At 42.7% G+C, this 13,351-nt stretch overlaps 1 protein-coding gene across 1 annotated transcript in view; it reads right to left on the bottom strand.

The window, feature by feature from the left end:
- LOC101661722 (arylacetamide deacetylase-like 4) overlaps window positions 1-12,531 on the bottom strand; it is a 31,504-nt gene extending 18,973 nt beyond the window's left edge. The window contains exons 1-2 of the mRNA XM_004705420.1: window positions 12,382-12,531; window positions 2,473-2,689 (exon numbers count right to left, since the gene is read on the bottom strand). Of these exons, the coding sequence (XP_004705477.1) occupies window positions 2,473-2,689; window positions 12,382-12,531 (367 nt within the window). The remainder of the gene's footprint in view (window positions 1-2,472; window positions 2,690-12,381) is intronic.
- Window positions 12,532-13,351: the final 820 nt, after the last annotated feature.

Genomic DNA, 13,351 nt, shown 5'->3' with positions numbered 1-13,351 from the left:
AGCCAATCTGTCCTTAAGATATCTGGAAATTTAGAAGGGATAGACTCAGGACCAAATATTGGCTCTTGTGGACCTACTTTAATTTTCTTCAGCTTCAACCTGAACTGACATATGAGTAATTGATGGTTTGTTCCACAGACAGCCCATGGCTTGATTTTAGTTGTTGATGTTGACCTTCCCTATTGTTTTTCCCCACAGATGTAGTCAATTTTGTTTCGGTGTATTCATCTGTAGAAGTTCAGGTGTATAGTTCTGTTTGTGCTGTTGGAAAATGGTATCGGCTACAAACAAGTCTTTGGTCTTGCAAAATAATTTCATGGGATTCATTTTTATCCCCAAGACAATATTTTCCAGCGACTATTTCTTCCTCTTTGTTTCCAACTTTTGCATCCCAATCAACAAGAATTATCAAGGCATCTTGATGGCATTCAATCATTTTCTGACTAAAGATTTTTGTAGAATTCTTCAATTTCTTTATCAATAGTTTTTGTGGTTGGTGCATAGCTTTGAGTAATAGTTACAGTGATTGGATTTCCTCGAAGGTAGGTCGAATATCACAGACAGCACAGCACTTGACAATGAATATTACACTATTCCTCTGGATTGTGTCATTCCTGGCATAGTAAACTGTATGAATTTCTGATTCAAAATGTCCAATATCAGTCTATTTCATCTCACTAATGGGTAGGACAACGATCTTTATGCATTTCATTCCATTTGTGACCACTTCCAATTTTCCTAGATCCATGCTCTCTACATTCCCGTGTCTGATCATTAGTAAAGTTTTGCAGCTGTTTCTTCTCACCTTGATTTGTGCCCCATCAGCCAATGAGGATCAGGAAGTAAGTCTCCACTCCCACAGGCTTTACTCCGTTCACCTCATCACGGTCCACACTGACTTGAGGAAGCAGCTGCTCCTCAGTCGCATCTCGAGTTCTTTCAGCTCCAAGGGGCCCATTCTCCAGCACTGTCTGCAACCAAGTTCTGCATCCATTCACTAGCCCTTCAGTATGCGACAGTGTTTTGACGCTATGTAGAGGGTCATTGGTGGCTACTTCTTCTGAAGTGGGCAGTTGATTCTGTCTTCACACTTTGTACAATCCAATTATTAATTGATGTTTGCCCAACTCATTTTGAGTTGCGATCCTCAGCAAGTGAAGGTGGCTGAGGCTTTACTCCCGCAGGCTTTACTTCATCAACATCGTTATGGTTGAAGAGCAGGCAGATCTTCATGTTTTGAATATTATTCATATTTTGAGTGCCTTCTAACATGAGGGGCCAGTCCTCTGGCACATTCTCTGACCACGTTCTGATTCTGTTCATTATGTTTACACTGTCTGAGGATTTGATTTTCAGTGGCTAATTCCTCTGAAGTGGATAGCCATTTTTTGTTCATAGTCCATTCTTAGTCTGGAAGCTCTGCTGCTGGTACCTGCGATCCCAGTGACATGGCCTTCAGCATCACAGCCACACACAAGCGGCCACAGTACAACACACCGACAGATACGAGATGGCAAGTACTGTGAGGACACGAAAAAAGACAATGTCAGGGATGGAGCTGGGGAAGGGGGAGTAGGGCAGGATTGCAGAGTGGGCAGGGGGAGTTTTTAGGTAAGATGCTCAAAGAAGCCAGCCAGAGAGAGACATCTGAGATAAGACTGGAAGAATAAGTGGAAGCCAGTCATGCAAAGTCTGGGGGCCGTCATTTGAAGCTAAGGAAATAGCAAACACAGAAGACTTGAGGTGAGGGAGCCTGGTGTGTATGATGCACAAAGAGACAGTAAGTGTGATGGGGCAGAATGAATGGAGAAGTGGCAGGTGACCACGCCATAGATGTCAACAGGCCCAGCCCCTTTAGTGCCTCAGAGGCTGTAGGGTGGAGTGTGGACTTTAACTAAGTCGTTAGAAAGTCACCAGAGAGCCATATCCCAGGAATGCCAAATTCTGGCATTTATTTTTTAAGACTCTTCTAGCTGTTGGATGAGGGATAGACTGTGAGGGACCAAAGGCAAGCTATAGAGACCGGTTCTGGTGTGAGGGTTATTGGGGGAAGATGAGGTTTATGAAGAGAAAATGGCAAGTGGGCTTCAGCTGCACAGCTGAGCTGCAGAGAATGAAGTGCATGGTGGTGGGCTACTTTGTTGGGATAGAACATTCAGGACGAGCTGGCCATTGTGAGTGGAGAGAGAGAAGAGAGGTGTCCCAACAGCCAGCATCACTAAACTCCACTGTGGCACCATCACTACCTTAACTTTGACCAAGATTACCATATTACGGGGCAGAGACAAAAGCTTCCCCATGTAGAGTTGAAGATCATTTGCCAACTACATGGGTTCCCAATAAAAAACCTCCAACAACTAATTCCTTTGAATTGCTTCCAAAAGGGGGCAGGGATTTCTCCTGGGAGAGGGTGGACAAGGTTGTGGATATAGAGGAGGCTCCTGTGTGCAAAGCAGTGTGGGGATGCCTTACTCAGAGTCCCGAACCCGCCGCCTCCTCCGTGGTAGAAGATGATGGCCCGTCGGGGTTCGGAGGAAGCTGCCCTGGGCTGGAACAGTCTCACGGGTATCGTTCCAAAACGCAAGTTGGTTACCACAAGGCTGGGGTCCTTTTTAATTATCCAGAGGTCTTCCAAGAAACGGACGAATTTGTACCCAGAGCAAATTCTCAGCTTCTCAAGTACGTGGCCCTGTTAGAGTTAAGAGAAAGAAAGAGCGGCATTAGGGAAGGTTAGATCCTGTAGGGACTCTCTCTCTCTCTCTCTCTCTCTGTACTCGTGGGAGCACAGCGTGGGGTCCAGGTGAGGGTAGGAGTCAGGGTGGGGTGGGGGTGGGTGTTGGGGGTAGGGAGGGAGTAGAAGCATCCCTGCCCATGGAAATGTTAGATCTTGGGTAGTGTGCATGCTTTACTCACACTTGACTGATCAAAACTTCGGAGGTTTGAGTCCATTCAAGGTACTTCGGAGGAAAAGACTGCTTCTGAAGTATTGGCCACTGGACTCTCCAAAGCCCTGACACCTCATGGGAGCACTGCCCTATGACATATTCTTAGGCTCTGTCTGTGTTCAACAGGGACAGACATATTGCACAGCTCAAAAGTGCCTCTTTTAAGTTTTAAATCCCAAAGATGTCATTTTGATGAGAAGATGCCTCTGACTCGGGCTATGGTTTATCCATGAACTCATATGCATGTGAAAGCTAACAACAACACAAAACCTTACGGTCACTGCATGGGTTCTATAAACATAATAACCATATGGAACACAGTAGCAACCCCTGTGGGTTTCTTAGACTGTAAATCCTTACAGGAGTAGAAAGCCTCATCTTTCTCCAACAACACATTCAGTAGTTTCAAACTGCTGACTTTGTGGTTAGAAGCCTAAGATGTAACCCACTGGACCACCATGGCCCCTAGATATGGAAGCTGGGCAATGATAAAGGAAGGCCTCAAAACTGGCGCATTTAAACTGTGAAGGTGGCTCAGAATTCCTAATAGATTGCCAAGAAGAATGGGAAAATCAGTTTTAGGAGATGTGATAGTGACATAATCTGTTGTCAGTTTGAGAGGATTGAGAGTGGAGGGGTGGAGTTTAGCCTGTCAATCAGGTTGCAGCTTGATGACCTCATTTGTAGGCGCTAAGGAGATAAATAGCTCGCTGGAGGCAGGACACACACTCACTCCGTGGGAGACATTCCTGCTGACAAGACATATGGAGCTATGTTAGAGCCCTGGAGCTGGAAGAGTCACATGGAGACCCCTGCCAGTGCTGAGATGCTTATACCACCATGGGTCCACAAGATTTTCTACCCACTGGCCTGTGATCTTCCTGCATTGGGTGCCATTGCATGTGCTTCATGACTCTGAAGAGGACTTTATAAATTGGTAACAGACATATGGGCTAATATTGGACGTATAGACTTGATGTGGACTGGGCTGGGATGTTTTCTCAACATTAATTGCTCTTGTATATAAAGCTCTCTCTCATACACATGAGTGTCTTTGAATTTGTTTCTCTAGTCAACCCAGACTAACACAGGAGAAATGCAGCCAGAATTCACCTTAACAGTGAAGATGAGACATCTTAGACTTGCTTACTTTGAAAATGTTATCAAGAAAAGATTGGAGTTTTCTAGGATTTCGTCTTGCTTGGATCCACAATCAATGCCCATGCAAGCAGCAGTCAAGAGATCAAACAGTACATTGCATTGGGTAAATCTGCTGCACAAGACCCCTTTCCAGTGTTGAAAAACAAGGATTTTACTTTGAGGCCAAGGTGTGCCTGACACAAGTCGTAGTGTTTTCAGTGGCTTCATATGCATGTGACAGTTAGACATTGAAGAAGGAAGACTGGAGAAAAGTGATGCCTTGAATTATGGCGCTGATGAGAATATTGAAAACTATCATGGACTGCCAAAAGAACTAACAGATCTGTCATGGAACAAGTACAGCCAGAATGTTCCTCAAAGGGAAGGATGGCTGGACTTGGTCTCCCTTACTTTGGACCTGTTACTAGGAGAGACCAATCCCAGGAAAAGGGGACATCATATTTGGCCAAGTAACAGGGCAGCAAATTAGAGGACTATCCTCAACAAGCCACACAGTGGCTGCGACAATGGGCTCTAAACTTAAGAACAATTGTGAGGCCAATGCAGGACTGGGCAGGTTTTCACTCTGTTCTACATAGGGTCACTATGAGTCAGAACCTGCTCAATGGCACTGAACAATAGTAACCACAACATGCTCAACAGAAAGGCATGATGTGATCAACAAGGGATGTGAGCAGTAGGCTATGGGTCATACTAACAGTTAAGCACCAGGTTACTAAATGAAAGATTGGTGGTTGGAAAGATCAACTTCAAAAGGATCACAAGCAAACCCTAGGTTGCACAGTTCTACTCTGAAACATGAGGTATTCCCTGAGTTAGGCTCTAAGGGGACTGGTTTGTTTTTCTGATGTGGGTTCAGGAGGAGAAATAATAGTACAAGATAGATAGATAGATGATAGATAGATTTTACTTTTTTAAAAAGTTCTATATTTTTGCCAAATGTGAAACTAAATTCATTGTTTTCAAACTTATGCAGTCACTTTATTAATAAGTCATGAATCTGGATTTGTTTTTCTTACAGTGAATTTTCCAAAAATTCTCCAATTTCCCCCCATAACATTTTCAAGAGCTAGTAATTTAGGGCAATGGCGCAATGAAAGAAGGTGGATTATTGTTACAGTGCTACTTCAGTTGTTGAACTCAATTAGCTCTACATTTGTGTTCGAACATCAAAAATATCAAGAACTGAACAAAATTTTCCCATTAGAAACAAGAGAACACCAAATCATTGATTGTGAAGCACCAAAAGTATACTTATAGATTCCTTTTTCCGGGACTTTCAATCACTATGGAAGCTTTCAGCCTTCTCACATATCACTGTCACCGAGACGCTATCACCACCGAGTTGTTTCCTTTTTACCAGTATCTGGATCAGAACTGTTTGACTTCTTCAACGGATTGGGTTCTTTGTTTCGTGGTTAACAATTTCACAACTTTTGCTACATTAGCCCCTGTAACCACCTTCCCCTCCCCCCAAACGTTGATCATTTCAATTTAGCCAGGTTGTATTCAGCCACTAAATCAGATGAATGGCTACCTGAATCAAATTTCGCAGTGGTTTCTTTCTTTAGCTCCACCAAGGTTCTCCCAGTTTTCCTCTTAGCTTTATGCAGGTATCACTAACCTTCTCTGGAGCCATGGTTATGACTTGTTACACGAAAAGAAGCACATCGATGAGTGTTTTAACACACTAATACAAGCGCTATATGTTGTCTGAGCGATGCTTAGACTGAAGTGTTGCTCCTTTGGGTGGGGATAGGTTTTCTCAAGTTGGATTTTTGGTTCAAGTATTGAGCACAGTTATGGACACTAAGCAGATCATTTTCAAACTGCTGTTCAAGACGTGTACAGTTCAAACTTGGAATTGTTCCACATCCGAGGTGCCATTGTACTTCACGGGGGAGCATCAGCATTTAGGAATGCCTGAAGTTCAACCTTCAAATACGTACTAAAACTTGTTTACAAAATACGTTAGCAGTGCTTGTCTTTTAAGGTAGAATCAGGCAACTCAGTTTTAAAAAGTGGATAAGAAACTTCATTAGACATTTCTAGAAAGGAAAAAAAAAGTACAAATGGCCAATCAGCTCATGAAGAGATGCTCAACGCAATTAGTCATCAGGCAGATGGTCATTAAAGTCATAATGAGATACTATTTCAAGCCAACTAGGATGGCATTATCCAACATAAAACAAACCAGAAAATAACCCTGTCTGCAAGGATGTGGAGAAATCAGAGAGGTCCAACCCTGCTGACAGAACTGCCAATTCACTCAGCTGTTGTGAATTAGCTTAGAATTAACATATAGCACAATCGCACACCCCCGCCACCACATTTCACTTTAGATATATCCCCGAAACAAAAGGAAACAGGTTCTCAAGCAAGTACGTGTATGCTGTGTTCATAGTAGCACCATTCCCATAGCTGTATGGTAGAAACAGTCCAAACGTCCATGAATAAATGAATGAACAAACCATGGGCTACAGATAAAATTAATATGAATTACACCATTGAAAAATGGATTACTGACATGTGCTACCATGTGGATAAACCTCAAAAACAATATGTTAAATGAGAGAAACAAGACACAAAAGGGCAAAAATGGAAAGATTTATATTTTATATCAGAATAGTAAGGTTTATGGAGCTAGAAAGTAGACAGGTGGTTACTAAGGACAAGGGGAGGGGAAAATGGGTTTCTTTTCACAGTGATAAAAATGCATTGCAATTAAATAAAGGTGGTGGTTAGACAATGCTGTGAATTTACAAAGTGCCAATAAATTGTTCCTTTTTAAAAAGCTAATTTCTTGTTATGTTAATTTCACTTTATAAAATGATGTAAAATAAGTAATATTATTATACCCGCCCCTCACTTATGGATTTGGCAGGTCCCCAAGACTAAGCTGTTGAGAAAAATTGGCATTTTGTGAAAATGGAGGATGACCACATTAGATCACAAACTGTAGGATGATTTTATTACTGGATAACTGCCAAATGATATTGTAACATAACTGCCAAGCCACTGAGAAGCATGGGGCAGCCAATTTGACACATAACTTTAACCATCACAGTCAGGGTTACTCTCACCTTGCACCTCAGTGTTTCTCACTACTAGACATATGTCATTATGCACAAAAAGTCAAATAGTAGATTTTTTTAAACCCTGTTATGTTATGAAATGTCAGATAATGAGATAGATGATAGGTAGGGGGTAAATGTATTATTCTTTGTGTTTTACTAAACACAAAGAAGCAGCAATCAAGAAATCAAATGATGTATTGTGTTGGACAGATCTGCTGTGTAAAACCAAAAATCCAGTCTTACTGCCAATGAGTTGATTTTGATTCCTAGAAATCCTTACATTTTTACTAGAGTAGACAGTTTCATCTTTCTTCCTTGAGGTAATTGGTGGATTAAAACCACTGACCATGTGGTTATCACCTAAATACTTGGTCCACTAGGGCACCAGGGCTTGTATGACTTATTTAAAGTCCTAAAGAGCAAAGATTGTAACTTTGAGGACTAAGGACCAAAGCCATGTATTTAAAATCATGTCTTATGCATGTGAAAGCTGGGAGAATGAGAAGAATTGATGTATTGGAATTACGGGGTTGGCAGAGGACATTGAAAATGCCATGGCCAGCCAGAAGAACAAACGAATCTTTCTTGGAGGAAGTAGAGCCAGAGTGCGCCTTAGAAGTGAGGTTGCAGAGACTTTGTCTAACGTGCTTTGGTATGTTACCAGGAAGCATCAAACCCTAGACAAGGACATCATGATTGGTAAAGTAGAAAGGTTATCAAAGAAAAGGGAGACCCCCAGCAGTATGGATGGCTACAGTGGCTACAGCATTGAGCTTAATATACCAACAACCGTGATGGTGGTGCAGGACAAAACAGTGTTTTATTCTGTTGTGCATAGTGTCTCTGTAAGTTGGAGCTGACCTGACAGCAGCTAACAACACAAGATTGAAATCATTTATAGATATTATGTAACTCTATAATTACATTAGTGTGGTAGTTACATCATCTGTTGTCAATTTGAGAGGATTAAGAGTGAAGGGGTGGAGTCTAGCCTGTCAATCAGGTCGCAGCTTGATGACCTCATTTGGAGGCATGAAGGAGATAAATAGCTCCCCAGAGGCGGGACACATGCTCACTCCCCGCAAGACATGCTGCTGACAAGACACATAGAGAGAGGCTGATGCAGCCAGAGCCTGGAGCTGGATGGGTCACATGGAGACCCATCCCAGTGCTGAGATGCTTCTACTCCCACTGGATCCACAAGACCTCCCACCCACTGGCCTGTGATCTTCCTGCATTGGGCATCATTGCATGAGTTTCATGAGTCTGAAGAGGACTTTGTAGATTGGTATCAGACATATGGGCTAATATTGGACTTATGGACTTGATCTGGACTGGGCTGGGATGTTTTCTCAATTTCAACTGCCCTTCTATATAAAGCTCTGTCTTATACACATATGAGCGTCTCTGGATTTGTTTCTCTAGTCATCCCAGATTAGCACAAGTAGGAATTATCATACCCTCACTTTCAAGGATCTGATAAACTTACTGATAATAATTTACCAAGACTCATGGAATTGATGAAATACCAATTGAAATGGTTCTACAAACTGATGAAGCACTGGAAGCATTCATTTGTCTATGCCAGGAAATTTGGAAGACAGCTGCTCAACCAACTGACTGGAAGAAATCATATTTGTACCCATTTCAAAGAACAGTGACTCAACAGAATGCTCAAATTATAGAACAATGTGACTCACATCACATGCAAGTAAAATTTTGTTAAAGATCATCCAACAATGGTTGCAGCAGTATAGTCACAGGGAGCTGCTAGAGGTTCAGGCTGGATTCAGAAGAGGATGTGGAACAAGGGATATCATTAGTGGTGTCAGATGGATCTTGGGTGAAAGCAAAGAATATCAGGAAGATGTTTACTTGGGATCTATTGGCTATGCAAAGGCATTCGACTGTGTGAGTAATTACAGACTATGGATAACCTTGAGAAGAATGAGATTTTCAGAACACATCCTTGTGCTTGTGCAGAGCTTGTACATAGATCAATAGGCAGTTGTGCAAACAGAACAAGAGGATACAGTGTAGCTTAAAATCAGAGAAGGCATATGACAGGGTTGTAGCCTCTCACCATACTTATTCAATCTGTATGCTGAGAAAATAATCAGAGAATCTGGATTACATAAAGAAGAATGTGGTATCAGGTTTGGAAGAAGGTTTATTAACAAATTGATAAGCAGATGACACAAGCTTGCTTATTGAAAGAGAGGACTTGAAGCCCTTGCTGCCATCAGTAAGAAGGACAACTCAACGTAAAGACTGAAATCCTCACAACTGGACCAATAGGTAACACCATGATAAATGAAGAAAAGGTTGAAGTTGTCAACAATTTTGTCTTGCTTGGATCCACAATCAATGTTCATAAAAGCAGCAGTCAAGAGATCAAAAGGCGAGCTGCATTAGGTAAATCTGCTGTGCTAGGCTTTTTTAAAGTGTTGAGAAGCAGAGATGTTACACTCAAGTCATGGTATTTTCAGTTGCCTCAGTGCATTTAAAAGTTGGACATTGAATAAAGAAGACTGAAGAAGAATTAATACATTAGAATTGTGTGCGTGAGAAGAACATTGAATGTACTACTAAAAGGACAAACCAATTTGTCTTGGAAGAGATATGGCAAAAGCGTACCTTAGATGCAAGGATGACAAGATCTTGTCTCATGTACTTTGGACATGCTGTCAAGAGAGACTCTGTAGATGGTCATCATGACCTCTGTAGAAGGTCATCATGTTTGGTAAAGTAGAGGGGCAGTGAAGGAATGAAGTCCCTTCAAGGAAATGGATGCACACTGTGGCTGCAACTGTGGTGGGCTCAAGAATAGGATAAATTGTGGGGATGGTGAAAAACCAGGCAGTGTTTCTTTCTGTTGTGCATGCAGTCACCATGGTTTGAAACCGATTCCCTGGCACCTAACAATAATTCAGCCATTAAGGAGCCCTGGGGACATAGTGGCATATGCATAGGGCTGATAACTGTAAATCCAGCAGTTCACCCTCATCCGGTACTCTGCAGTCAAAAACCAGACTCACTGCTCCAATAATGATTTGCTGTCTCAGAAAACCCAACGGGACTGTTCTATACTGTCCTGTAGCATAACGAGGAGGCAGAATCAATCCAATGGCCATGGGTTTTTAGGGGAATTCAGCCTTTGCAAGTTTCTAGGTGGTGCAATTGGTTAACTCAATTAACTGCTAACCAAAAGGTTGGGGGTTTGAGTTCACCCAGAAATAAAACAGCACATGCTCTGATGATCTGCTTCCAAAAACTTGAATATTGAAAACCCGGTGGAACACTGGCCTACTCTGGCACGCAGAGTTGTGCATACACAATGGCAACTGGTCTTTCTTCTCATTGAGTCCTGTCCTAGTGCCTAGCATTACAATGCATTCTCTCAATCCACTCCACGTCACCCTTTATGAAATGCATCTTTTACTATCCTAGAGTTTCAGAGGACCAAGCAAACATATAAAAACAGTGACTACAAAGCTAACTTGAGAAATTCCAGGCTCAGACTAGGACTGTCTCCTCCAAAACAGGGGTTTCTGGTGTTGCCAAGAGTTGGGGTCTACTCAACGGCAACATGGTAGCCATCCTTCTTAAACATCTTGTCTCTCCCATGCCTTTCTTCCAGAAACAACTGACAATTAATCATGCAGATATCCTCCTCTTCCTCCTCCCACTCCTCCTCCTCGTCCTCCTCTCATTATGAGCAGTGTGTCTTGGGTTCAGTGACAGATGGTCCAAGATGAAGTGGCACAAGCTGGCTTAGCCTCAGAGCCAACACAAACCTTATTAGGTTTCCTGTGATCAATCCACAGTAGCTGTAACCAGGAGCTGCTTAGCGTGTTTTCTGGAGGAGAAACATGAATGCTGAACATCCTCAGCTTTCCCCGGTCACCTGGACATCACAGCCCTCCATTTTTACTTTTTGGGCTCCAAGCTGGCCTGTTGCCCATGTGGACTAGATCCATTGGTTTGAAAAAAGCTTGAATTCCAGGTGAGCACATGGTCAAGGTAACAGGAGAGCCAGCCAAGAGCTGAATATCTTCTGCTAACTTCCTTGGATCAATAGGATTTATATAATTAATGAGATGGAAATTATTACCCTCACTTCAAAGATTTCAATGGAGACAAGGTAAGGTTGCATAAATTGCCCAAGATCATGAGACTAGTCTGGGCACAGCTGGCATGCACACTTACCATCTGACTGCAAAGTCCATGTGGCCAAAGATGGCCCCTCACTGCCCTCTCCACAGGTGATTAATGTGAATCATTGGGCAGTTATAAGGTCTCCACACAGCGATGGAGCATCAGAGTGAAATCAATTACCTGTCTCCTATAAGATGCCAAACCATGATCCCCAAATCGTTATAGCTCTGAGCATGTATGTGACAGGCTGCCAATCCTATAACCACACTCTCAGAGTCTGGTTCATCATGGCTACTCTAAAATCCTGAGTGAATTGGTTCATGACTTGCTCAACAAACATTGAGCAAGGTCCTGGGTTTCAGGCTGGGCTTTCAAAGGCGAAGCAGAATTTCCCTGCCAACAGTGTCTTAAGGTCTCTACAGAGGGGGAAAAACCTGTACCCCATAAATAATTGAGTGCATTGATAGCAACATAGCATTATTCCCTGCGAGGATCGAAGTCGTTTGAGGGCAGGGACTATTTCTGAAATTGACATGGAATCCTCAGATTAGCCCAGTGATTGGCATGTAATGGACAGTAAATGTTTGTCATTGTAGGAAGTCAGGCAAGTTGCGAAGGAAGAAAGGAAAAAAAATGGCAGATTGAAGGGAAGGAAGAATGTTGGAGATAATGGAGGAAGAAGGATACAGAATAGCAAATCCAGGAAAGCAGACCAAATCTGTCTTGGGACGTCTGAAGAGAAACAGGAAAGGGAAATGAAAGAGAAGAAGAAGGGAAAAAGTCCCTGAGTGGTATATGTTTGTGTGTGTGTGTGTGTGTATACTTGCACATATACTTAACATGTTCAGCTGATACTGAAGGCACCTCAGAAGAAAGGCTTGGCGATCTACTTTCAAAAACTCATCCATTGATAACCACTTCTACTCTGACACACACTGGGCCACCATGAGTCAGAATCAACTCTATGGCACCCCGTTTCTTTCAGGTACAAAGAAGAAGACAAGCCCCTAGCACGGGATGGAGCCTGAGTGCACACTCACCAACGTAGTTATATACAGGAACGCACAGTGAAGCATTCTGAACTTGATCCGGTGCTTTAGGACAGCAGGGACATCTGCAGTGAGGAAATGCTTGAAGACAGCCCATACCAAAACCCCCAGAAGAGGGAGCAGCAGCAACAGGACCCACATGCTGAAGCCAAGAGCCACTGTTGTCTGGAGAACCAACCAGCTCAGGAACTTGACCTACTTTTATGGGTTGCCTCTTTCCTTATAACCTCTTCCCAGCTGTTTCTGACTCAGTGACCTAGCTGGCTTCCTGAGGTATTGTAAACACCATTGTACCTGTGAGAATTTAAAGGTCTTGCTTCATCCTAGGATGCAGGGACCAGGGAAATACATGTGGTCATTGTTGATAAGCTTAGGGATGAGCTGTCCAAAGGCTCACAGGGACAGAAGTCAAAGCTCAAGCGGCCAGAGAGGGACCTCATATGGGTTATAAAGGCAACCTGATGCTTCAGTTGTAAATTAAGGCACAGTCAGCCTCCTTCACCAACATCTTTTGTTCATGGATAGAACCAAGTGGACCCCTTCTCATGGACACATCTTGGACACTGGAGTGAAACATGAGTGGTTTAAAATCAGGAAAGGTGTGTGGCAGGGCTGTATCTTTCCACTAAACTTTCAGAGTGAAGAAATTGATAAAAATTCTTCTATTTATTCACCACTAGCTTTAGTGATTGGTGCATAAATTTGATTAATAGTTGTATTGACTGGATGTCCTTTTGTTCAGAAAGATATCTTATCACAGACAGCATTGCATTTCAAGATTGATCGTGATATGTCCTTTTTGATGATTAGCGTGATGTCCTTCCTATTGAATTTTTAATATCCTGTGTAGTAAACCATATGACTCTCTCATTCGAAATGGCCAGTGTCAGTGTATTTCAATTCACTTATGCTGACGAGATGCTCCTCACTGGCCCATGGCCCTGCGGGGGACAACACCAGG

Source organism: Echinops telfairi, unplaced genomic scaffold, assembly GCF_000313985.2.
Source record: "Echinops telfairi isolate 266 unplaced genomic scaffold, ASM31398v2 ScPeMD7_7457;HRSCAF=8495, whole genome shotgun sequence".
NCBI lineage: Eukaryota > Metazoa > Chordata > Mammalia > Afrosoricida > Tenrecidae > Echinops > Echinops telfairi.
Note: the sequence above shows the minus strand (reverse complement) of the source record. Positions and strands in the feature narration are given on the sequence as shown.